The 26,923-nt window shown below is 39.7% G+C and overlaps 2 protein-coding genes across 7 annotated transcripts in view; one reads left to right on the plus strand and one right to left on the minus strand.

The window, feature by feature from the left end:
* srpk1a (SRSF protein kinase 1a) overlaps positions 1 to 7,287 on the plus strand; it is a 31,410-nt gene extending 24,123 nt beyond the window's left edge. For 5 of the 6 annotated variants that reach the window (XM_061903529.1, XM_061903530.1, XM_061903532.1 and 2 more), the window contains one exon: positions 5,811 to 7,287. In XM_061903529.1, coding sequence (XP_061759513.1) covers positions 5,811 to 5,995 — 185 coding nt within the window. In that variant the 3' untranslated portion in view covers positions 5,996 to 7,287. The remainder of the gene's footprint in view (positions 1 to 5,810) is intronic. The other variant, XR_009807151.1, reaches the window with a different exon arrangement.
* Positions 7,288 to 7,465: 178 nt separating this feature from the next.
* lhfpl5b (LHFPL tetraspan subfamily member 5b) lies at positions 7,466 to 26,589 on the minus strand. The gene is made up of 3 exons (XM_061903484.1): positions 26,178 to 26,589; positions 17,244 to 17,480; positions 7,466 to 7,476 (listed from the first exon to the last, which is right to left on the minus strand). Exons 1-3 carry the CDS (start codon positions 26,584 to 26,586, stop codon positions 7,466 to 7,468), a joined length of 657 nt encoding a protein of 218 aa, XP_061759468.1. The 5' UTR covers positions 26,587 to 26,589.
* Positions 26,590 to 26,923: the final 334 nt, after the last annotated feature.

Here is a 26,923-nt window from a genome sequence, read left to right on the forward strand (position 1 = left end):
TACAAACAACAATGGGGCGAGGGTCACCAATTTGTAAGCAAATTGTCGGACAGTTTTAGAACAACATTTCTATATTGCAAGGAATTTAGGGATTTTACCATCTACGGTCCGTAAAATCATCAAAAGGTTCAGAGAATTTAGAGAAATCACTGCACGTAAGCGATGATATTACAGACCGTTGATCCCTCAGGCGGTACTGCATCAAAAAGAGACATCAGTGTGTAAAGGATATCACCACATGGGCTCAGGAACTCTTCATAAAACCACTGTCAGTAACTACAGTTGGTCGCTACATCTGTAAGTGCAGGTTAAAACTCTGCTATGCAAAGCAAAACCCATTTATCAACAACACCAAGGAACGCCGCTGGCTTCGCTAGGCCCGAGCTCATCTAAGATGGACTAATGCAAAGTGGAAAGGTGTTCTGTGGTCGGACGAGTCCACATTTCAAATTATATTTGGAAACTGTGGACGTGGTGTCCTCCGGAACAAAGAGGAAAATAACCATCCGGATTGTTATAGGCGCGAAGTTAAAAAGCCAGCCTCTGTGATGGTATAGGGGTGTATTAGTGCCCAAGGCATGGGTAACCTACACATTTGTGAAGGCACCATTAATGCTGAATGGTCCATACAGGTTTTGGAGCAACATATGTTGTCATCCAAGCAACGTTATCATGTACGCCCCTGATTATTTCAGCAAAAAAATGCCAAGCCACGTGTTACAACATCGTGGTTTCTTAGTAAAAGAGTGCGGGTACTTTCCTGGCCCGCCTCCAGTCCAGACCTGTTTCCCATCGAAAATGTGTGGCGCATTATGAAGCATAAAATACGACAGCGGAGACCCCGGACTGTTGAACGACTGAAGCGCTACATAAAACAAGAATGGGAAAGAATTCCACTTCCAAAGCTTCAACAATTAGTTTCCTCAGTTCGCAAACGTTTATTGAGCGTTGTTAAAAGAAAAAGTGATGTAACACAGTTGTGAACATGCCCTTTCCCAACTATTTTGGCACGTGTTGCAACCATGAAATTCTAAGTTAATTCCATCCATCCATTTTCTACCCCTTATTCCCTTTCGGGGTCGCGGGGGGCGCTGGCGCCTAACTCAGCTACAATCGGGCGGAAGGCGGGGTACACCCCGGACAAGTCGCCACCTCATCGCAGGGCCAAAACAAATAGACAACATTCACACTCACATTCACACACTATGGCCAATTTAGTGTTGCCAATCAACCTATCCCCAGGTGCATGTTTTTGGAGGTGGGAGGAAGCCGGAGTACCCGGAGGGAACCCACGCATTCACGGGGAGAACATGCAAACTCCACACAGAAAGATCCCGAGCCTGGATTTGAACCCAGGACTGCAGGACCTTCGTATTGTGAGGCAGACGCACTAACCCCTCTTCCACTGTGAAGCCCTCTAAGTTAATTATTATTTGCAAAAAAAAAAAAAAGTTTTTGAGTTTGAACATCAAATATCTTGTCTTTGCAGCGCATTCAATTGAATATGGGTTGCAAAGGATTTGCAAATCATTGTATTCTGTTTATATTTACATATAACACAATTTCCCAACTCATATGGAAACGGGGTTTGCACATTCACACAGTAGGGCCAATTTAGTGTTGCCAATCAACCTATCCCCAGGTGCATGTCTTTGGAAGTGGGAAGAAGCCGGATTTTCCGGAGGGAACCCATGCAGTCACGGGGAGGACATGCAAACTCCACACAGAAAGATCTCAGGACTACTCAGGACCTTCGTATTGTGAGGCAGACACACTAACCCCTCTTCCACCGTGCTTCTCTAGTGTGTGACTGTGAGTTTGAATGTTGTCTGTCTCGCTGTGTAGTGTGTGAATGTGAGTGTGAATATTGTCTGTCTATCCGTGTTGGCCCTGTGATGAGGTGGGACTTGTCCAGGGTCAACACCGCCTTCTGTCCGAATGCAGCTGAGATAGGCTCCAGCACCACCCACGACCCCAAAAAAGACACAAGCGGTAGTAAATGGATGAATGGATTTTTGCAACCTGTTCAAAGTTAAATTTTTTACGACATCTACACCATCGAGCTGTAGTAGTGGTTTAGTACAACATATCGTGCATCTGGAAAGTATTCACAGTGCATCACTTTTTTTTTGTTTGTTATTTTACTACTTCATCGAAAAAATTCATTTTTGTCCTCAAAAATCTAAACATAATACTCCATAATAACAATATTAAAGCATTTTTTTATAGCTTTTTGCAAATTTATTTAAAATAAAACAACAAAGTAGTGCCATGTTCAGAACTTTTTAAAGTAAGGGTGTAACAATTCACTTAAACGACGATTTGATATTTGTGGTTGCTGATACAATTCAGGGCCGATATTCTTTTTACAAAAAAATATACAAAATGATGGAGTTGAAATCAAATTAGCAACTGTTAGTATAAATAATTGTATGTATAAATGAAATATTGATACAAACAAGCAAGTAAACAACAAATAATGGAAAAGGCATTCACATCTTATTTGAATAAAGTACAACCAACTCTTTAGGTTAAATTAACAGGAGAAAACACTTTCTGCTCACATTTTAAACATTCAAGCAGTTTTCAATAAAACAACAGTAACCAACACTTTAAAGGCCTACTGAAATGATATTTTCTTATTTAAACGGGGATAGCAGGTCCATCCTATGTGTCATATTTGACCAATTTGCGATATTGCCATATTTTTGCTGAAAGGACTTAGTAAAGAACATCGACAATAAAGTTTGCGACTTTTGGTCGCTAATAAAAAAGGCTTGCCTGCACCGGAAGTAGCAGACGATGTGCGCGTGACGTCACGGGTTGTGGAGTTCCTCACATTGTTTACAATCATAGCCACCAGCAGCGAGAGCTATTCGGACCGAAAAAGCGACGATCTCCCCATTAATTTGAGTGAGGATGAAATATTCGTGGATGAGGACAGTGAGAGTGAAGGACTAGAAAAAAAAAAAAGGCGATTCAGATGTTATTAGACACATTTACTAGGATAATTCTGGAAAATCCCTTATCTGCTTATTGTGTTACTAGTGTTTTAGTGAGATTATATGGTACCTGAAAGTCGAAGGGGTGTGGCCATGGGTGTGGTGACCGCCAGTGTCTCCGGTGGGAGGAGGTAAGAGAGTCCGGAGCTACAGGAGGACGTAAGCTCCGCTCATGTCTACGGCAAGAGCCGACTTATTACCACCATTTTCTCACCAAAACCTGCCGGTTGACATGTGGTCGGGAACCATGTTCACTTGACCGCTCTGTTCCATAGTAAAGCTTCACCTTTGGGAATGTAAACAAGGAAGCACCGGCTGTGTTTGTGTTGCTAAAGGCAGCCGCAATACACCGATTCCCACCTACATCTTTCTTCTTTGACTTCTCCATTATTAATTGAACAAATTGCAAAATATTCAGCAACACAGATGTCCAGAATACTGCGATTAAAGCAGACTACTTATAGCTTGGATCGGGCTGGAAAAAAAATGTCTGCTACAATCCGAGACGTCACGCGCACGCGTCATCATTGCGTTATCATACCGACGTTTTCAACAGGATACTTCGCGTGAAATTTAAAATTGCAATTTAGTAATTTAAAAAGGCCGTATTGGCATGTGTTGCAATGTTAAGATTTCATCATTGATATATAAACTATCAGACTGCGTGGTCGGTAGTAGTGGTTTTCAGTTGGCCTTTAACAGAACAATTACCTGCTAAATTAGTTCCCCGACAGGACCATACAGTATTTATTCTCCGACCCCTGGCATTGCCGATGACAGATTGGTTCCCAAGTGTGCGAAAGCATGCATGTTCCCTCATCCTTGTTGATGGTAGAGGCCCCTTCTATTCATTGGTTCCTCATCAAATAACTTCTCCTTGTGTTACGGAAGTCTGTGTGTCTTGCACCGCTGTCATCTCTGTTGTGTCGTCAACGTCTTCTATGGTTTAAAGTTGTGTTGTGGTTTTATCATTGTGTTCTGTTGTTTATATTTATTGTGCCTTTTGCAATCGTGCTGTCGCTGAAAGTTATGATATTGAAATGCCCAGCAGCGGAGAATGAGACACACAGTCAGAGATACGCTTCCATATGCTTTCTTAACAAGCGGTAACAAACTCACAGAGTCAAAACACACTTTTTAAACACTGAACACACAGACCCCAAAACTCTCGGGGGACTCTGTTCACTAGTCTGTCACTCTCTCACACGTCACACACAACAGTATCAACTCTTAAAAGCATACAGACACATATGTCATAGATATTACATGATTGTCTTGTGGAGTTTGCATTTGTTATGAGCTTTCTCACCCACTGTGTTTTGATGACGCCACAGACATGAAAATAGAGTTAATGTTTAAAGTTGTTAATATTACAAGTGCTAAACTTCATATTAAGTCTGCAGTTCCTAAATCCAATGATTTCCTTTTTCTGGTATCGATAAAATTGGTTGATTCCCTTTTAAAACGATCTTGGATCAATACCCATCTCTTGGAAGGCAAAATTGCTGAGCACATATCGATATACTGGAAATGAAGGAGTATAAATCGATTTATCGAGGTATCGATTAATAGCTACACCCTTTAATTCCCAGCCTTTGCCATTAGCTCAAAAGTGAGCTCAGGTGCATCCTGTTTCAAATGATCATCTTTAAAATGCTTAACTGGAATGCACCTGTGGTAAATTCAATTGATTGGACATGATTTTGACAGGCAAACACCTGTCTATATGTAAGGTTCCACACTTGACAGTGTATGGCAGAGCACAAACCACGAGTGAAGTAATTGTCTGTAGACATCCGAGATAGGATTGTCTTTAGACACAACTATGGGGAAGGGTACAGAAAAATATCTGCTGCCTTGAAGTTCCCAATGAGCACAGTGGCCTCTATCATCTATATATGGAAGAAGTTTGCAACCACCAGAACTCTTCCTTAAACTGGCCGGCCATCTAAACTGAGCGGAGGAGAAGGGCCCTATTCAGGAAGGTGAACTAGAACCCTGATGATAGAGGCCACTGTGCTTTCACATTGTCAATATAGTATATTGTGTGTAGAATTTTGAGGACAATTTATTCCATTTTGGAGGAGGACGTAATATGACAAAATGTGGAAAAAGTGAGGCACTATGAATACTTTCCGAATGCACTTTGAATATTTTTAAAGTGTTTATATTCTTCACAGTAACTAATTGAGTTGTATAAATATTGCTTGTTGGCCCAAGGAATTTGTCTGGCGTCGAGGCTTGTCACTCACCGCTGTCTCGTAGACGTAGGGAGCATGTGCACTTACACAAAAACAGTCCGGGAGAAACAGCTCATCATTTGCTGTCATGTTGTTATGATAGGATATACATTTCCTGATATGTAATGTTACACAAAAAAACTTTTCTAAATCACTATCATTACCTGACCACACACAAAGATAATGGGTGGTGTCTGTGTGTTAAGTAGTTAGTTATTATGGGCCAAAAGTCGGGAGAAGGTAGTTTATATTGTTTACAACACTTGGCGCCCTGTAGTAATCTGTGTGAAGGTTGCAAACAGTCGATCTAAGTTTTTATCTATTGTATTTCTTATTTAATTTATAACAGTTTGTTACCATTTTATTTCTACACTTACATAAATACACTAATGCACTAATACTGTCATTTAACAAAGATAAATAGTTGTGGAAATGGAAGCAATGTCATATTCAACTGAACAGCTTTTTGTAAGCATTGTGTTTTAGGTCTGAGGGTTAACATTACTCATGTAATTACAAATACATTTGTCGTTTTCTTTGTGCACTGCTCACTGACTACTGTCTGTAGGGGACCTAAAGCACATCACAAAGCTGAAGCCTTGGGGGCTGCTGGAGGTGCTGGTGGACAAGTACGAGTGGCCCCGTGAAGAAGCTGAGTGCTTTACCGACTTCCTAATTCCCATGCTGGAGCTGATCCCGGAGAAGAGAGCCACAGCTGCAGATTGCCTGCGACACCCCTGGCTGGCCCTCTAATGGACGCCTCCAGCATCTGCACCTCTCTTCCCTTCCTCTCCTCCAGAGACTGCAACAGATCACTTTCCAGTTCGGGCATATCATATGAATATTTATTTCTTTTTGTTTAGATGTTTTCTTATGTTCTCATTTCGGAGCTAATGTGTACGTTTGCTTTGTATTTGTTGGTTAATCTCTCAGTGCGACGGTGATGTTACTTGGTTGGCTTCTCCTGCTATGGTCCATGCACCCACCCGACTGAGCAACGCTGGTATTGTACAGCTAGTGACTCATCCTTGTTTGTTACACTCCTGCACTAAAACCCCGAACTCAAGGATAATATGTAGCCATGTCCCCACAATAAGAACTCATTTTCATATAGTTTAATTACTACGCTTTCTTTTAAAACAAGTTAGTTTATCTTCCATTAAACATGTATGATACACATTTTGTATTTGTAAAGACGGCTTAGAAAATTGCACATGGGGCTGACCTTTACACTGACTATGGTAACGTTCAAGCAGCATTTCTCCAGACAGACATGTGTTGTGAAGCGTTGTCGTCTGCTGATGCACAAACCATTTGTGTTGCGGTGCAATAGCTAAATACTAGTGTGTAAAATGATATCGATGTAATAATTTGCAAGTCCTTTTTCAACCAATGTTTTATTGATAACAGTGCAAATATGGTTATTCACAAATGGAACTTTTGGTTGTGATGTTTCACATGGCAGTTTTTGTATATTGGCTGAATTGATGAATCGTCTTAATGGTAACAAAACATGCCTCTCCTAATATTTTGTTTGTACTGTATTCAATTGAATGTGTACTCTGAAAGGATGTGCAAATATATGACATTTCTCACACGTTTCTTCCGAATCTCCAAGAGTTATTGGTCTGTTTGGTTATAAAAAACAGCTCTTTCATTGTAGTCTTCTGACCCTAAAATTTAGGAACTTGATGATTTAACAAAACAAAAAGTAAGACCATTGAAAAGGAAAAAAAAGTGACAATAATTGTATATATTTGTACCAAAGAGTTTGCCTTTATATATATATTACAGTTCTGTACAGTTTTTAACAAATCATATAGCTAAAGTGATTTAGCTGTGTAGCTGTGTTTTAATAAGTGGATGGATGATGTTTGTGCTTGAGTGTATGTGTGGACAACTCTTCAATACACATTTTATTGTAAGAGAGGAAGTTAATGTGTTAGGAACTGCTCATGTCAAAGTAAGCTTAAAGTACATAGATTTGTGTGAGCAAAGTTGTAAAACATGTTCTAGAATAAAACCGATATTGCAAACGGAACAAACTGCTGTGTCCATTCTGGTTCTTCATTTTGAATAGGTTTTTAGTGCCAAAGAGCTGTAGTGTGTGACTTTTCCATCTTGCTTTGCTTTAACTGAACTGTACAGCTTTGTTTAGATGATGATCCAGTAGTATGCTCTATAAAGCATCGTTGAAGGTCTTCAGTGTGCATCCAAGGGCCTTTAGGGGTTTTCTGTGAAATGAAAAGATAATGTATTAAAAATAGGACAACAGTTATTTTCTGTTAGTAACTGTCGGTTTTTTGTGTTTTAGTGTTAAATCAATTTGGACTATTCAATATCTGAAAAGACACAATCTTCTCCAAGGACAATACACTTTAGAGTAGTCAGTGTATAGTTTGTATAGGTTTGCTATCCACTAAAAAAATTACCCTAAATTCAGCCATTATTGTCCCTCTACTACATTAGCTGCAGTTGTGGATTTTCCTTTGTCTTTATATAGCATAGCACTGGAAACGTGTCTTTCCTAGTAGGGCTGGCCCCTGGTTGTTAAGAGCCAAAACGACTAGGGTGTGCCACATGATTACGGGTATCATCACTGTTGTCCTACGTTCATGGACTGAATTACATCATGGATACAATTATACTTTGTCTTTGCTAAACTTTTATTCAGTAGGGAGACAACACGTTCTTTGTAATAGTTTCAGTTTGGCTTAGCAACATCACAGCGGTGTCCACTCAAAAGCCCATAGAAATCATTTCTAATTTAGCATCGCTTCGAACACCAGATTTATGGCCATATTTCGAAAACGACCGTACTGTTTAAGCTTATATTATAGCCGAACCCTTTCCCTTATATAGTGTTTAACGAATGTTTGTTCAGAGTTTCTGCCCATTTATTGTGTTATTTACTTTTTCAATTCACTGCACTGGGCATTATCAAACACTTTCCTTTACCTCTTGGACCTATCAATCAATTTTTACAGTTTTTAATATTAACTTTGGACATTATATAATACCACATCCGCCCGGAGTTCCTTAAGGCTCTAGATGCTGTGGGGCTGTCTTGGTTGACAAGACTCTGCAGCATCGCGTGGACATCGGGGGCTGTACCTCTGGATTGGCAGACCGGGGTGGTGGTCCCTCTCTTTAAGAAGGGGGACCGGAGAGTATGTTCCAACTATCGTGGGATCACACTCCTCAGCCTTCCCGGTAAGGTTTATTCAGGTGGACTGGAGAGGAGGATACGCCGGATAGTCGATCCTCGGATTCAGGAGGAACAGTGTGGTTTCCGTCCTGGTCGTGGAACTGTGGACCAGCTCTATACTCTCGGCAGGGTTCTTGAGGGTGCATGGGAGTTTGCCCAACCAGTCTACATGTGATATGTGGACTTGGAGAAGGCATTCGACCGTGTCTCTCGGGAAGTCCTGTGGGGAGTGCTCAGAGAGTATGGGGTACCGGACTGTCTTATCGTGGCGGTCCGCTCCCTGTATGATCAGTGTCAGAGCTTGGTCCGCATTGCCGGCAGTAAGTCGGACACGTTTCCAGTGAGGGTTGGACTCCGCCAAGGCTGTCCTTTGTCACCGATTCTGTTCATAACTTTTATGGAAAGAATTTCTAGGCGCAGCCAAGGCGTTGAGGGGTTCTGGTTTGGTGGCCGCGGGATTGGGTCTCTGCTTTTTGCAGATGATGTGGTCCTGATGGCTTCATCTGACCGGGATCTTCAGCTCTCACTGGATCGGTTTGCAGCCGAGTGTGAAGCGACCGGAATGAAAATCAGCACCTCCAAGTCCGAGTCCATGGTTCTCACCCGGAAAAGGGTGGAGTGCCATCTCCGGGTTGGGGAGGAGACCCTGCCCCAAGTGGAGGAGTTCAAGTACCTAGGAGTTTTGTTCACGAGTGGGGGAAGAGTGGATCGTGAGATCGACAGGCGGATCGGTGCGGCGTCTTCAGTAATGCGAACGTTGTATCGATCCGTTGTGGGGAAGAAGGAGCTGAGCCGGAAGGCAAAGCTCTCAATTTACCGATCGATCTACGTTCCCATCCTCACCTATGGTTATGAGTTTTGGGTCATGACCGAAAGGATAAGATCACGGGTACAAGCGGCCAAAGTGAGTTTCCTCCGCCGGGTGGCGGGTCTCTCCCTTAGAGATAGGGTGAGAAGCTCTGCCATCCGGGAGGAACTCAAAGTAAAGCTGCTGCTCCTTCACATCGAGAGGAGCCAGATGAGGTGGCTCGGGCAACTGGTCAGGATGCCACCCGAATGCCTCCCTAGGAAGGTGTTTAGGGCACGTCCAGCCGGTAGGAGGCCACAGGGAAGACCCAGGACACGTTGGGAAGACTATATCTCCCGGCTGGCCTGGGAGCGCCTAGGGATCCCACGGGGATCCTCCGGGAAGAGCTACATGAAGTGGCTGGTGAGAGGGAAGTCTGGGCTTCCCTGCTTAGGCTGCTGCCCCCGCGACCCGACCTCAGATAAGCGGAAGATGATGGATGGATGGACTTTTTCAATTCATGCCAAAGCGGAATGGCAGTTTTGAATACTTTACCTCTTGGACCTATCAATCAATTTTTACAGTTTTTCATATTAACTTTGGACATTATATAATACCACATCTTGTCAGGATGCCACCCGAACGCCTCCCTAGGGAGGTGTTTAGGGCACGTCCAACCAGTAGGAGGAAACGGGGAAGACCCAGGACACGTTGGGAAGACTATGTCTCCCGGCTGGCCTGGGAACGCCTCGGGATCCCCCGGGAAGAGCTAGACGAAGTGGCTGGGGAGAGGGAAGTCTGGGTTTCCCTGCTTAGGCTGTTGCTCCCGCGACCCGACCTCGGATAAGCGGAAGAAGATGGATGGATAGATAATACCACATTATACTCACTGGGCTGCAGTCTGCCCTATACTGTATTTTCAGCACAGGGATATTCAACTAAATTGTTCTGGGGGCTTAACTTCCAGAAAGCTCAGGATCATGGGCTGGACTAAATGTCTTATTTTGTATATTCTGAGAACCAACGACCTCTGCAGTGGACTTTTAATTTTGGTTTATCTATTTTGTCAGAGTTACAGGAGCGCTCTGTTGTTTTTAAGGACCTTTTGCAAAAAAGCTAGTCAAAGATCATCTCTGACAGCACTTTAGTGTTTTAAATAATTTACTGCAAAAATCAATCAGTCAAGGTTTATTTATATAGCCCTAAATCACAAGTGTCTCAAAGGGCTGCACAAGCCATAACAAAATCCTCGACTAATGTCCCACATCAGGGCAAGAAAAAACTCAACCCAATGTTGTTTTCCACCCGTTTTTTTAAACTGAATTTGCGGTTAAATAGCCCAAATGATAAAAAAAAGAGGACCTAAAATGGAATCTTGATGAACACCACCTGTAGAAGTCAGAAGTTGAACTAATGACTACTGAGCGCATCTAAAGTAAACAAGGTAAAGCAACACAAACTGGCGAAAAGGAGAGGGCTTAATGGGGTGCCTTGAGGAACGCCTCAATTGCATTGGCTTGTCTAGGGAAGTGGTTCTCAAATGGGGGTACGCGTACCCCTGGGGGTACTTGAAGGTACGTCAAGGGGTACGTGAGATTAAAAAATAAATAAATTCTATAAATAGCCACAATTCAAAAATCCTTTATAAATATACTTATTGAATAATACTTCAACAAAATGTGAATGTAAGTTCATAAACTGAAAAACAAATACAACAATGCAATATTCAGTGTCAACAGCTAGATTTTTTGTGGACATGTTCCATGAATATTGATAAGATTTCTTTTATTGTGAATAAATGTTTAGAATTAAGTTCATGAATCCATAAGGATCTCTATTACAATCCCCAAAGAGGAAACTTCAAGTTGATGATTACTTCTATGTGTAGAAATATTTATTTATCATTTAAATCACTTGTTTATTTTTCAACAAGTATTTAGTTATTTTCATATCTTTTTTTTCCCAAATAGTTCAAGAAAGACCACTACAAATGAGCAATATTTTGCACTGTTATACAATTTAATAAATCACAAACTGATGACATAGTGCTGTATTTTACTTCGTTATCTCTTTTTTTCAACCAAAAAGGCTTTGCTCTGATTAGGGGTTACTTGAATTTAAAAAAATGTTCACAGGGGGTACATCACTAAATAAAGGTTGAGAACCACTGGTCTAGGAGGTGGCCCGTGCCACCCCACTTAAAGGCGGAACAATTTGAAGCTTCAAACTGTGGTGCGTGTACTACTAGGGCTACATCTAGTGGTACGCTGTACTTAAATCAGGGGTCCCTGTCGGAGGCCTGGGGATTTTACCTTATTTACTTTTAAAACATGAACTAAAACATTAGTAAGACAATCGGGCAGTGAAGACTACAGAAAATGGAACTGTATACATGCTACACGTGAATACGAGATGCACGGACTCACTATATATCTACCAATTTAGACAACTGGTTCAAACTCTAGATCTAATTATCAAAAAAAAAAAGAAACATCAACATTAAACATGTGATACAAAATTACAATTTGCCCACTGAACAATGTGGTCAAGATAAAAAGTGTTTAATAGTAATACACTATTAAAAAATACACCCATTTAACCCATTTAGTAGACCTGATGGATAATATATGCCAAACACTCTCCACACTTGGACATGTTTGATGCATTTTAGTTGCTTGAGGTACATCGATAGAAAATGGATGGATGGCTAAGTACAGTATTTCTGATGGATTACAAAACCTTTTAGGAGGTCAGGGAAGTAAACAAGGTAGGAATGGTTTACATACTGTTAATGTTCAATGTTTATCAATTATACTTCATATAATCAAGCCTGGTGCATTCATCTGTTTTCAACGTTGTCTCAGTCCCACCATCTTTTGTTATTGCACTGTGATTTTAGTTCTACTCAGTCCAGGTCATTTATATGTTGTGCAAATACTCTTAAAGGCACGCTGTGTAATATTTTAAATGACACTGTTGCCAGCAATGTAAAGAGTGGATTTGAACGAGGACCTAATCTGTTGAAATTTACATAAAATGTTTATGAATGTTACAATTTTACTATCAAAGAAAATATTTGACATACTGTTTATTTGTTTAAAATTGATTTTCATTAGTTGCTACACAGTAGCTACTAATCTTCCTGGGGTCCAGATGGATACAATCTCTACAATATATACATAGAAAAGACTCAATAACAAAGGATATGCCAATAAAACGCTACACGTAAACAATACTACAATCCATCAGAATACAAGGAAATAAAAAAACAGCCTTCAGTGTAGTAGCTTTTTATGATTGTTTTTAAAAGCCCAAACATTATTTGACTCATTTAATAGACAGTGCAGCCTATTCCACTGGGAAGCTGCTCTGTACGAAACAGTTGTTTGCATAGCTCCTGGTACTACCATGTTGTCTATTGCAGTGTTTTTTGACCACTGTGCCGCGGCACACTGTGTGCCGTCTGAGATTAAGGAATTTCACCCAATTGGGTTAAAAATATTTTTTGCAAACCGGTAATCATAATCCGCAAATAATGTGCCGTTGTTGAGTCTTGGTGCTGTTTAGAGTGCAGTAGAGTAACCATGTTATTCTCTTCCATATTAGTAGGTGGCAGAGGGTAGCTAATTGCTTTGTAGATGTCGGGAACATGGTTTGTTGTTGTGATCACAACATGCAGAAGACGGCGGAAGGCAGTGTGCAGGTAAAAATGTATCTAATGCTTAAACCAAAAGTAAACAAAAGAGGAATGCCACTAAGAAAATGCATTTAAGCTTAGGGAAGGCTACGCAAAACAAAACTTGAACTGAACTGACTGCAAAGTAAATTAAAAACATAATGCTGGACGACAGCAAAAACTTACAGCGTGTGGAGCTGAGGCGAAGACATCCGTACATGACATGACAATAAACAAAGAAGGATAGCAACAACTTAAATAGTCTTGACTGCTAAAACAAAGCAGGTGCGAGGAATAGCATTTAAAGGAAGACATGAAACTGCCACAGGAAAAGCTACCAAAATAGGAGCGCAAGACAAGAACTAAAACACTATGTGTGTGATGTGACAGGTCGTGACAGTGCACCTATTTTGAGAGAAGAGCTATAGTGATGGTTATGGTTTAAAATCGTATCCAACAATTGCAAAAATTACTTTTCGCTGTCAATGCTGCAGAGTTTAATTTTTTTATGTTTTCTGCTGGTGGTTTGAAAATGGTTGAAAAACACTGGTCTAGTGGAGTGTCTGTGTCTGTTACAAACATATGATATTTTACAGTGTAAGATTGTTGGCCTTTTTGGAGTATCCATCCATCCATATTCTACCGCTTATTCCCTCTGGGGTCGTGGGGGGCGCTGGTGCCTATCTCAGCTACAATCGGGCGGAAGGCAGAGTACACCCCGGACAAGTCGCCACCTTATCACAGGGCCAAAACAGATAGACAGACAACATTCACACTCACATTAACACACTAGGGCCAATTTAGTGTTGCCAATCAACCTATCCCCAGGTGCATGTCTTTGGAAGTGGGAGGAAGCTGGAGTAGCCGGAGGGAACCCACGCATTCACGGGGAGGACATGCAAACTCCACACAGAAAGATCCCGAGCCCAGGATTGAACCCCAGACTACTTAGGACCTTTGTATTGTGAGGCAGACGCACTAACCCCTCTTCCACCGTGCTGCCCCTTTTTGGAGTATTAATAGTAAAAAAAAAGAATACCATCAGTTTTTAGTAAGCGTTTATCAATACGAGTCCAAAGCGGGCACTTCAATGTCAATCGAGTGGCCTTATTTTGCATAAGTTGGAGCCTTTGAATATCTTTCTTTGGGGCGCATGACCAAATGACAGCGGAGCAATAATCGAGATAAGACGCAATGACTGTAAAACATGCTTGATTGAAAAATCAGTAATAAAATAGGCACATTTTCTCAAAACAGTCCTTCTCAATCTTGTTTATATTACAAGACCAATTCAATTGATAGTTTATAGTTAACCCTAACAGCTCAGTTGCATGCACCTGCTCCAAAGAAATACATTTTAAAGTAACAGAGGCTGTACATTTTTATGTATGTTTATGGCACAGAATCATGTATTTTGTTTTACTATTCACGCCCATTACTCTCAACAAAACTGGATCACGCCCATTACTCTCAACAAAACTAGATAAAGAGTCCAGTTCACTGAGCAGGACCTTGTATTCAACTCTATTTGTATTTTGCGCCAACTATTGCAAGTTGTCCGACGTACTGTATTGTCAGCAATTGTTTTACAAGAAGATTCACTACATACTTGGTGCTGGTAACCAGGGTAACCGACTATGGTAGCTACAGCTGCTTCTGGGCTCGAATGACCGTTTTATGGGTTCCACTCTTGAAAAAAAAAAAAAGTCTGGACACGCCACTGCCCATCTATGCAAATCACATGTGTGGATCCCAGTGTTCAGTGCAAGGATCTGCGTAATGTGTTTACTGTGGACCAAAGTCCTCTGTGCAACAGTAGCACTCCAGTAGATTTAAGAGTCTGCTGCAAAAATGTTTGTCTCACAAGTTTTGAATTAAACTGGGGCTGCCATGGTGTCATTCCTGGGTGGGATTTGGCCCCAGGGCCGCCAGTTGAATAGCCGTGCACTAGTGTGTTATACAAGCAATATTAAAGGCTGAAATGGGGCAACAAACAAAATCTTGTTTAAGGCCTAAAGCCTCCCAAAAACCAAGGAGGAAACATGGAAACTATTGGATTTTCTACCACACTGATTCCCTGACCTTTGTCGGAGGAGCAGTGCGTCCCCATCTCTTATTTTATTTTTATTATTATTATTATTTTGTCCAGTCCAGCTACTCAGGCAAATCATATTGTTGATGTAGATGCCTATATCGTCTGTACAACTTTACTTTACAAAAGAGAAGGGGAGAGGATAGAAAGAGAAACAAATGAAGACAGAGGGGGAAATTGAGGGGACAACAGGGGGATAAGATGGAGAGACATCTACAACAAACACAACAAGAATAATATCTGCAACTGTTACATATACTGTAATATTAAACATAATTATTTTTATGTATTGTATATATGATACAAACACACAATATAATATATCATTATATATCCTATACTGTACTTATATTATGTAAATATTAGGTATATATCTTATATTTTATATATGTTTTAGTCTACTTTATACCTGCATTGTCCTTTCCATCATTTGGAATTGAGCTACTGTGTGTAACAATTTACCTTGTGGATCATTAAAGTTTGTCTAAGTCTATAACAACAACAACATAACATCAGCAAATAGGATAGATACAAATATGACTGTAAACGTGATAGCAAAAAAGCAGTGAAAAAACTTAATACAGAAATAACAATAAACATTATTACACTACAAAGGGAGCAATACAAATACCAATAGAAATAGCACTACTGATAAAGAATAATAACATAATTACCTCTATTATCAACGATACAGTTGTTCAAATGCAACAATACATATACAAAAAAGAAAGCCGATTAATGGGGGGGAAGAAAGAGAAGCCAACTATATTAACCTTGTAGATTGTTATAGTAGCACTTGGTTAAGGTTTTTCAGTGTGCCATGTGTTACCCAGTTTTCTCCAGGGCAGGGGTCGGCAACCCAAAATGTTGAAAGAGCCATATTGGACCAAAAATACAAAAACAAATCTGTATGGAGCCGCAAAACAAGTTTAAAAGCCATATTACATACAGATAGTGTGTCATGAGATATACATTGAATTAAGAGGACTTAAAAGAAGGTAATTGAGCTCAAATATAGCTACAAAAGAGGCATAGTGATGCAATGTGTACATATAGCTAGCCTAAATAGCATGTTAGCATCGATTAGCTTGCAGTCATGCAGGAACCAAATATGCCCGATTAGCATTCCACACAAGTCAATAACATCAACAAAACTCACCATTGTACATTCACGCACAACATTAAAAGTTTGGTTGACAAAATGAGACAGAAAAAGAAGTGGCATAAAACGCCCTAGAAAGTCGGAGAAAGTTGCACATGAAAACAAACCATGGTGAGTTGAAAGACCGCCAAAATTAGTAGGACAAAACAGTTCTCGACAAATGCTCGAATCAGTGAAGCATGTTTAATACAAACAGTGTGCTTTATAAAAATTAGGGAGGTTTGTGTCATGTTTGTCCTCCTACAGAAACCATATTAAAAATAAAAATATATTCTATCCCTTCATCTTTTTCCATTTTTCAAACATTTTTGAAAAAGCTCCACAGAGCTACTAGGGTGGTGCTAAAGAGCTGCATGCGGCTCTAGAGTCACGGGTTGCCGACCCCAGCCCTAGAGCAACAACGTTGATATGTTTGATGAAACGTGATTCTGTGCATGAGTGTATGTATGCATATGTGCTTGTGTATGTACAGTATGTGTATATGTATGTTTTCACAGTGAATGTAAATGTACATGTATGTGTATATGTATGTTCGTATAGTGAATGTATATGTTCAGTATGTGTATATGTATGTTTGTACAGTGAATGTATATGTACAGTATGTATACAGTATGTATGTTTGCACAATGAATGTATATGTACAGTATGTGTATATGTATGTTTGTATAGTGAATGTGTATGTACAGTATGTGTATATGTATATTTGCACAGTGAATGTATACAGTATGTACAGTATGTATACAGTATGTATGTTTGCACAATGAATGTATACGTACATGTATATGTACAGTATGTGTATGTTTGTACAGTGAATGTATATGTACATGTATATGTATGTTTGTATAGTGAATGTGTATGTATAGTATGTGTATATGTATATTTGTACAGTGAATGTATATGTATGTACACTATGTGTACAGTATACAGTATGTATGTTAGCACAATGAATGTATATGTACATGTATGTGTATATGTATGTTTGTACAGTGAATGTGTATGTACAGTATGTGTATATGTACATGTATATGTACAGTGAATGTATATGTGTCCCCTTCTCGAGTTTAAACATCTCCTACCTGCCCCCTCCACCTCAAAGTCTTCTGGCAGCAGGTTGTCTTGCCGGTTGCCAAGAGTGAAGGACAAAAAGGCCAAGAGAAGTGCGTCCAGGATGCTGATGATGGCCAAGATGTAGGCCCAGCGCACTGTGCAGTCCCCCAAGCTGTACTTGTCAGTGTTTTGGCCACACATCTGCTTCACCTCCGGGGCGTCCCAGCCATCTGGGTAGATCATGCAGCCCATCACCATCAAAGCCGCTGCGGGGGAGGTAGAAGGAAAAAAAAAGGGAGCAAGAAGGCATTGTGTTGCAGTAATTATCCCTTGTGAACACTTATGTTGATACATGTTTATAAGGGGAATTTTTGAGCCCCAGCTGCAGGATAAGACATAAAACATCCCCATTAAGGACTGCAAGTTGTATTTATGGTGCATAAGAGGAATCTTACTGGTGCTGTTTGCATGATGTACTGTATTGGAAGTTGTCCAATGTTAAATAACCTGCTTCATGGAGGTTCATGCCAGATTTATGCTATTGTTACCAATATTGAAATGTGGTTGTCTTGCACTTTATAGCTGTTTTTTTTTTTGTTTTTGTTTTTTTTTAATCAGAGCTAGTTTTGCTGGCATGCTCATGTTTCATGCATTGTTGTAGGAGATGTCGATATATTGTTCAGGGGACACCTGATCATATTTCATGTAAGCAAAGCTCCAAGAGAGGTGTCAGAAACTCCACACCATGCACAAACCCTGCCTGCAACCTGAGAGGTGATCAGGCACACACGCACACACACACATACTGGTTACCATTTTAAAGGCCTACTAAAACCCACTACTACCCACCACGCAGTCTGATAGTTTATATATCAATGATGAAATATTAACATTCCAACACGTGCCAATACGGCTTTTTTAGTTTACTAAATTACAATTTTAAATTTCCCAGGAGTTTCGTCTTGGAAACGTTGTGTAATGTTGACGTGTACGCAAGACGTCACGGGTTTTTAGGAAGTATGAGCGCTGCGCACACACACAGCTAAAAGTCGTCTGCTTTAACGGCATAATTACACAGTATTTTGGACATCTGTGTTGCTGAATCTTTTGCAATTTGTTCAATTAATATTGGAGAAGTCACAGTAGAAAAATGGAGTTGGGAAGCTTTAGCCTTTAGTCACACACACACACGGTGATTCCTTGTTTAAAATTCCCGGAGGTGAAACTTTACTATGGATCAGAGCGCGGTCAAGAGAACATGGATCCCGACCAAATGTTAACCAGCAGCGTTCGGTGAGAAAATTGTGGTTAAAAAGTCAGTTCTTACCGGAGAAAAGCTGAGCTTGTGCCGTCCATAGCTGCCGTCGACTCCCCTGAGACACTGCGTGTCAAGACACCCGTGGAGACACCATTCCGACTATCAGGTAATATTAAACTCACTAGAATACTAGCAACACAATAGAAAGATAAGGGATTTCCCAAAATTATCCTAGTAAATGTGTTTAAAAACATCAGAATCCGTCCTAATTCAATGGCGCTTTTTTTTTTTTTTAAACTCGTTTTTTTTTTTTCCTAGTCCGTCGCTATCAATATCCTCAAACACGAATCTTTCATCCTCGCTCAAATTAATGGGGAAATTGTCGTTTTCCCGGCCCGAATAGCACTTTTTGTTGGATGCTCCCGTTAAAAACAATGTGAATATGTGAGTAGCCATCAACATGTGACGTCATCGTCTGCGACTTCCGGTAAAGGCAGGGCTTTTCTCTTAGCACCGACAGTTGTGAACTTTATCGTGGATGATCTTTACTAAATCCTTTCAGCAAAAATATGGCAATATCGCAAAATGATCAAGTATGACACATAGAATGGACCTGCTATCCCCGTTTAAATAAGAACATCTCATTTCAGTAGGCCTTTAAATGGGACCAAGTTTTTGATCATCACTTGTGGGGACCAGCCTTTCTACAGGTTGTGGAGACATTAAAACATTTTGGTAAAATGGCCACTGCCCAGTTAGCTCATACACGTCTTTAAATCTCTGCATTGACCAAGTAATGTGCAGATCATTCTTACTGTGTTAATATGGTTCATGGGGACCAAATTTAAATAATTTTGCATAATTCACACAAATTTGTACGTGACTAATGAGGACCATTAAAAAAAACCCAAAAACGTTCAAATTAAATATGAAATGATCCTCAGACAAACCAGCTTCATTATGGGGACCAGGTGGAAGTAATTCACTTTAAACGGAAGAAATGTGAGCAGAGCAGCGAGTGCAGTACCAGTTAAAGCCCGATGAGGGGGCTGCTGTGCAAATGTCTCACGCTCAAACTAACCAGTAAACATGTTTTATGGGCCAAACATTAAAAATCACACACAATATTAATTGTAAGTTATCTTGTAATGTATGTATAATATTGTAAAATGAGCTATTCTAGTTCATTCTAGCACATTTACTGTGATACTCAGATGTTGATCAACATGCATTGTCCTAATTAAACAAAGTTATCCAGAGAATGTAAGAGGTAAAACAACAAAAGACACAATCACATTCCTAAAGACAAATGTCCCAATGCCACTACAAACGTGTATTATTGGTCATCTGCATCAATTTAGTGACGTGTCATCAAAGTATAAAAATGCATTTCTGTCAATGTGCATCATCAAACAGAAATTAAAGATGTTGATAATCCAATTCATAATGACTGGAGATGATATCAGCGGAAAAAAAAATTGCATTTAGACTAGACTTAGACTTGGACATAGACTTCCTTTTTATTGTCATTCAAATTTGGACTTTACAGTACAAATAACAACAACATTTTGTTGCACTAGCTCATGGTAGTGCAGGATAAAAAAGCAATAAGTTATAAATAAATATAAATAAATATAAATATATAAATAAATAGATTACTGTACAGATAAATGTATTGCACTTTTGCATATGCATCCAGCTTTAGGGATGTATGTTGTATTGTCTTTATATTCTAGCAAGTTAGTGTAGATAATAATGAAGTCATAGATTGAAATATGAGATCCAGTATATTAATTTGTTTCAACTGTCAAATGAATATAATGTATGTGTTCTTTAATCAGTGTGGTAATTATTGGATGCAATTAAGCCAATTTGACACTATTGCTTTTCTTTAGATGGCAATGGAAATGAGTGTTACTCATAGTGATTTTTTGCTTGTTTTTTTATAAACCTTTAATCACTGTTGTTATTTTTTATTAGTATTGATACTGTTGTAGATATTCATTTTTGTCTGAGCCTTTTGGATTTCTTGTGTTGTCTTTGTGTGTCTGCAATTTCTCTGTTGATTGCTATTCGCGTGTTGCTGGGCTGTGATTGGTTTGGAATTGGAATGATATTATTACGTATTATTTTGTAGGACTGATTGGTATTCTGTGTGATTGTTTTTAATAAAATATACATATTTTTAAGTTATTATATTCAGTAACAGCCTTATTAATACTGTATATGTAGTGCACTCCTTTGTTTGTTTTGTTTAGTTTTTCTACTATTATTGTATTACTTTTCTTGTTGACTTTTTTATTTATTTACTTTTTCACACCACCATCGTTGAATTTTTCCCAATGTGGGATAAATGCATGAATTCAGGTATAGTAGTTTTTTATTAAGTACCCTCAATGTAATAATAGCTAAAGTAATAGTGCAAATTTTTATTGAGGTGTTGCTATGAATATGGCACCAAATTCTACACACAAGATTCCTAAAGGGCTTCCATCCCACCCTAAACCCACCGTCGCTGCCCCACACAAATCTAATTATTGCATCAATTTGGTTGAACACATCCTTTTAAAAAATGTGTAAAAAACTTAAAGCGATTTTGGACTTTTTTTTTTAAAGACGGGATTAACACATCTAATACATATCTATATGAAACCCCCCCTAAAAATGTGCTTTTTTTTTTTTATTTTTTTAAATAAAGCAAGGGTTTTTTATTACCAATAAATTCAATATCAAGTGGCCAGAATATGTATTTAAATACTCATATGACCTACCCAGCAGGTACAAGACATTAAAACAACATTGAGAACTTGTTGAATTAGGTCCTAATGTTTAGCAACTCAAACATAGCGTTGGAACAACATGCTTTTTGAGGACGTTTAATCAATGTTGGGTTCTGACGTTGATTTGACCTTTGAATTTTGGTCATTTCCCAACCAATATTCTACAACACAAATATAACGTTGAAACAACATGCTTTTTGACAACGTTTATTCAATGTCAGGTCGTGATGTTGATCTGACCATTGAAATTTGGTCATCTCCCAACCAACAACGTGGATCCAACGTTAGACATTAATTTACAAATCCAACTATTTTGCAACATTGTTTCAAAGTCAGTTTTAAAGGCCTATTGAAACCCACTACTACCGACCATGCAGTCTGATAGTTTATTTATCAATGATGAAATATTAACATTGCAACACATGCCAATACGGCCGGTTTAGTTTACTAAATTGCAATTTTAAATTTCCCGCGGAGTTTCTTGTTGAAAACGTCGCGGAATGATGATGCGTACGCGACGTCACGGACTGTCAGGAAATATTAGCTCAGCACCACTTACGGCTAATAGTCGTCTCTTTTCATCGCATAATTACACAGTAATTTGGACATCTGTGTTGCTGAATCTTTTGCAATTTGTTCAATTAATAATGGAGACTATAAAGAACAATGCTGTTGGTGGAAAGCGGTGAATTGCAGCTGTCTTTAACACCGAAACACAGCCGGTGTTTCTTTGTTTTTAACACAGAGCGGTCAAGCGAACAAGTTTCTCTACATCAACCAGCATGTTTTTGTATGGGAAAAATTGTGATATATATTTTACCGGAGACATCATTGGATTATTCGTCCTCCTGCAGTAGCTGTTTAAAAGGCAACTGTGAGCTTGGCTCCTCGGCCTCTCTCTGAGACACTGCGTGTTCACCACAGCCATCCGACCCCGAGGTATGTCTTTACAATCTCACTAAAACACTATTAAAACAATAAGCAGATAAGTGATCTTCCAGAATTATCCTAGAAAATGTGTCTAATTACATCTGAAACACTCACACTGCCGCCGCTTTTTATTTTATTTTATTTTTTAAATTTTTTTCTAGTCCTTCGCTACCAATATCATCATCCACGAATCTTTCATCCTCGCTTAAATTAATGGGGAAATTGTCGTTTTCTCGGTCCGAATAGCTCTTGCTGCTGGAGGCTCCGATTAAAAACAATGTGAGGACGTGAGGAGCACTCACCCTTGTGACGTCATCGTCCGCTACTTCCAGGAAAGGCAAGGCTTTTTTATCAGCACCAAAAATTGCGAACTTTATTGTGGATGTTCTCTACTGAATCCTTTCAGCAAAAATATGGCAATATCGCGAAATGACCAAGTATGACACATAAAATGGACCTGCTATCCCCGTTTAAATAAGAAAATCTCATTTCAGCCGGCCTTTAAAGGACATGTTTAATCAATGTCAGATCAATGTCTTGCGCCTGCTGGGTATTGTGATTATAAATATGTTACGTTTCTCTTTACTTCCAATTGTAAAGGAGAGATCCATATATTATCATCAGTGGATAATAAGAATCAGGGGTGCCAAACTACTGGTAATTTTAGATCGGGGGCCACATGGAGAAAAATCTACTCCCAAATGGGCCAGACAGGTAAAATCACGGCACAATAACTTCAAAATAAAGACAACTATGGATTGTTTTCTTTGTTTAAAAATAGAACAAGAACAAATGTAAAAATCATATATTTTTTTTTTTTACACTTACATGTTGCAGTTAATATAGTATTCTATCTATTTTGGTTGTTATTTATCCTTTCTGAATAAGTTATGTGATAATGTTCATTAGTCAACTCATTGGTGTTAATTTTCAATCTATCATGATAAAAAATATATAAAAATCAAATTACAGGATGTTATTTATGTAGTATGATCATTTCTCTCGACTGGTGCACTAACATCACGTGGTTTATTATTATTTTTGTTACATATGTAGTATCATCTACAAAGATATAAAGAATTGCTATTGTACCATCTAGTGGACACATTTAAAACAGCTGTTTCTTTCATTCAAAAATTTCGGCTCATTTTTATACTTAACACACTCATTCCGCTGTTCAGGCGGGCTGTCTTCGACACCCCGATAAAAATCATAATAACACATTATTATAACTACACGATTACTAGTGCGTCTCCTTGGAGTCAAGCCTACCCCTCTTTAAAAACAAGTGACATCTCTGTTTGTAACTTTAATCGAGGGTACTTGAACACACCACAGTTATTGGCAAAGAGATACAATAGTGAAATGTATCCATAACTTTCCTCTATTCTGCCATAGATGTATTTGTTATAGTTTCTAAAACATGTTTCCTATTGCCTTGTTGAGCTTTGATGACGTTATGACGTCATGTTGAGTGAAGTATTCCATTTGCCACTCTATCGAGGTGGATATAGTCTTAGACCAGAGGTGTTAAACTCAAGACCCGGGGGCCAGATGTTGCCCGCCACTTTATTTTATTTGGCCCTCGAAAACCTGGAAATAGTATGTATCAATAAAGTACTGTAACTTGTCTTACTTAATCTATTCTTTCTTTTATTTTGGGAGGAAAAAATATATGTACTCCATGTAATCGCAGATGATGTTAACTTAAATATTGTCTAATTATGCAAAAATATATTATCAAATATTCAAACCAGTTTTTCAATGGAAATCAATACTAATATTAATGATTTTAAAGCAAGTTATCCATCAAATTGTGCAATGTAAAAGTAGCAATAGATTTCATTGTAAAATTGTGAAATTTACTGTGTTTTTTTCCCCAGCATTTTTCTCTAAATAAAAAAAATAGTACTTTTTTTTACTGTAATAAACTGTGGTGTCGTTTTGGGATTGAAATTAATACACTGAAAAATCTAAAGTTGTTAATTTTCAGTCAATCAATCAATCAATTATTATTTATATAGCCCTAAATCACTAGTGTCTCAAAGGGCTGCACAAACCACAACACAAACCACAACAATATTCTCGGTAGAGCCCACATAAGGGCAAGGAAAACTCACACCCAGTGGGACGTCGGTGACAATGATGACTATGAGAAACCTTGGAGAGGACCGCATATGTGGGCAAGCCCCCACCCCCCCTTCTAGGGGAACCGAAAGCAGTAAAAAAAAAAAAACAGAAAACAAACAAACTGGCAGCTCAGGTGCCAAAATTTTACTGTAGTATTGCAGTTTTTTTTTTACATACATCCATCCATCCGTCCATCCATCCATCCATCTTCTTCGCTTATCCGAGGTCGGGTCACGGGGGCAGCAGCCTAAGCAGGAAAGCCCAGACTTTACTCTCCCCAGCCACTTCCTCCAGCCCTTCCCGGGGAATCCCGAGGCGTTCCCAGGCCAGCCGGGAGACATAGTCTTCCCAACATGTCCTTGGTCTTCCCCGTGGCCTCCTAGCGGGCGGACGTGCCCTAAACACCTCTCTAAGGAGGCGTTCGGGTGGCATCCTGACCAGATGCCCGAACCACCTCATCTGGCTCCTCTCGCAGTTTTTTTTAATTACAGTAAAACAACAACGAAACTACCTTTTCCAAATGAGGTGGTTCGGGCATCTGGTCACGTCCGACCGGTAGGAGGCCACGGGGCACGTTGGGACATGTTGGGAAGACTATGTCTACCGGCTGGCCTGGGAACGCCTCGGTATCCCCCGGGATTCCCCGGAAAGAGCTGGACGAAATGGCTGGGGAGAGGGAAGTCTGGGCTTCCCTGCCTAAGCTGCGGAAGAAGATGGATGGATAGATGGATGGATGGATGGATGGATGCAAACACAGCAGTAGTGTTTTTCCATTTACAGTAATATACACTTCATTTTGAGGTGAAATTATTGCAACTTACCATATTTTTTTTTTTTTACATTTTAGTATCTAAAAAATATACTTATAAAATGCATAAAAAAAATTGTGTATGTAAAATCACGAAGCGCTGTACAAAACATAGGTGAAGTAAAACAACTATTCAATTAAAACAACAGGGGCAACATCATAAGAGGGATATTCAATGTGGATTAAAAATGATAGTTAAAAGGTACATTAACTAAAAGCTCTGCTAAAAAGAGAAGTTTTCAAATGTTTCTTAAAAGTTTTAGCACAGTCAAGATCACGGAGGGACTGGTGCAAGTTTTCGGGATCTTTAGAAGACCCTGGTATGGAGATACTAATACCGTATTTCCTTGAATTGCCGCCGGGGCGCTAATTAATTTAAAACCTCTTCTCACTCCTGCGCTTACCAAAGGCATGCGGTAAAAGTAAGCATGCGCTAATTATTTTAAAACCTCTTCTCACTCCGGCACTTACCAGAGGTATGCAGTAAAAATTTGAGTGTGATGTAAGCTTGGACCTTAAATCCTACTGAATAGCTCTTAATCTTCTTCCCTTTACGCGATTTCAAATTACCGGTATTGAAATCAGCCTCCTCCTTTTTGAAAATGATGACAGGGGAAGTGTCACTCCTGACGTCACGAGTTTGACCAGGCGGTAATACTAAGCATGCGCTAATTATTTTGCGAAGCGAGTTTGACCTGGCAGTAATTCAAGGCAGGCGCATACTATATGCCCTGCGGCAATTCAAGGAAATACGGTAAAACTAATAATACTAATAGTATTAATGATAGCATTCACTGTTAGAAGCGTACCTTTGGGGCAAAACATAACTGCGATGTGGCCCTCAGTGAAAACGACTTTGACAACTTTCTTCATTTGTTTCAAGCAACCTAATTTTCACGACTGAATTTATTTTATATTAACATTTATGACGTCTTTTTTTTTCTTTTTTTTTTTTTTCTATTTTTTCCTTTTTTTTTTTACAACTTACATATTTAAAGAGCAAAAAATATTCAAACTTTAAAAAAACAAACAAAACAAAAACGTCTATGAAGTTTACCGGAGGCCAGCTGCATCCAGGCGCAGATCTTGTAGACGCTCCCGGCGTTGCAGAAGAAGAAGAGGCTGAAGCAGACGGCGGTGCCCACCACCAGCAGCACGGACGTGCCCACGAAGAACATCGCCGTGCGGAAGGCCGGGGACGGGATGGAGCTGAAGTCCAGCACGCTGCCCTTGCAGATGAGCTCCGTTGTGAGCGCGTTGCCGATGCAGTAGTGGAAGAGCCCGAAGTAGCCCGCCTGCGGTGTGTTCACGCTGTCCCCGATCCAGAAAGGCTGAATGAAGACCACCGCCGTGATGATGACGAAGCACATGGTGAACACGGCCCACATGACGCCGATGGCCCGGGAGTTCCTCACGTAGTTGGTGTGGTAGATTTTGGCAGCTTCCTTGGCCGGGAGTAGATCCATCCTGCTGATCGTCGATCCACTTTTTTTTTTAACGAGTATGGAACAACTTGTTGCTGACAACACTCCTTGGCGGCGACTGACCTCTGTCAGCGTTCAGCACCATGGACAGCTCTGTGACGTCACACACCGTTGCCACAGCAAAACCGTGGCGACTTTTTTTCTAACTGTTTTTCCCCCGCCAAGTACAACCTCAGAAAGCTTTCGGCCACCATAATGATGACCGACAATAAAACACAACAGCGTAGTAGGCCCAAGTAGTCATTAAAATCAAGGCAGAGGATGTATTTAACAAGCATACTCCAAACCCCGTTTCCATATGAGTTGGGAAATAGTGTTA

Source organism: Nerophis ophidion, linkage group LG06 (genome assembly GCF_033978795.1).
Source record: "Nerophis ophidion isolate RoL-2023_Sa linkage group LG06, RoL_Noph_v1.0, whole genome shotgun sequence".
NCBI lineage: Eukaryota > Metazoa > Chordata > Actinopteri > Syngnathiformes > Syngnathidae > Nerophis > Nerophis ophidion.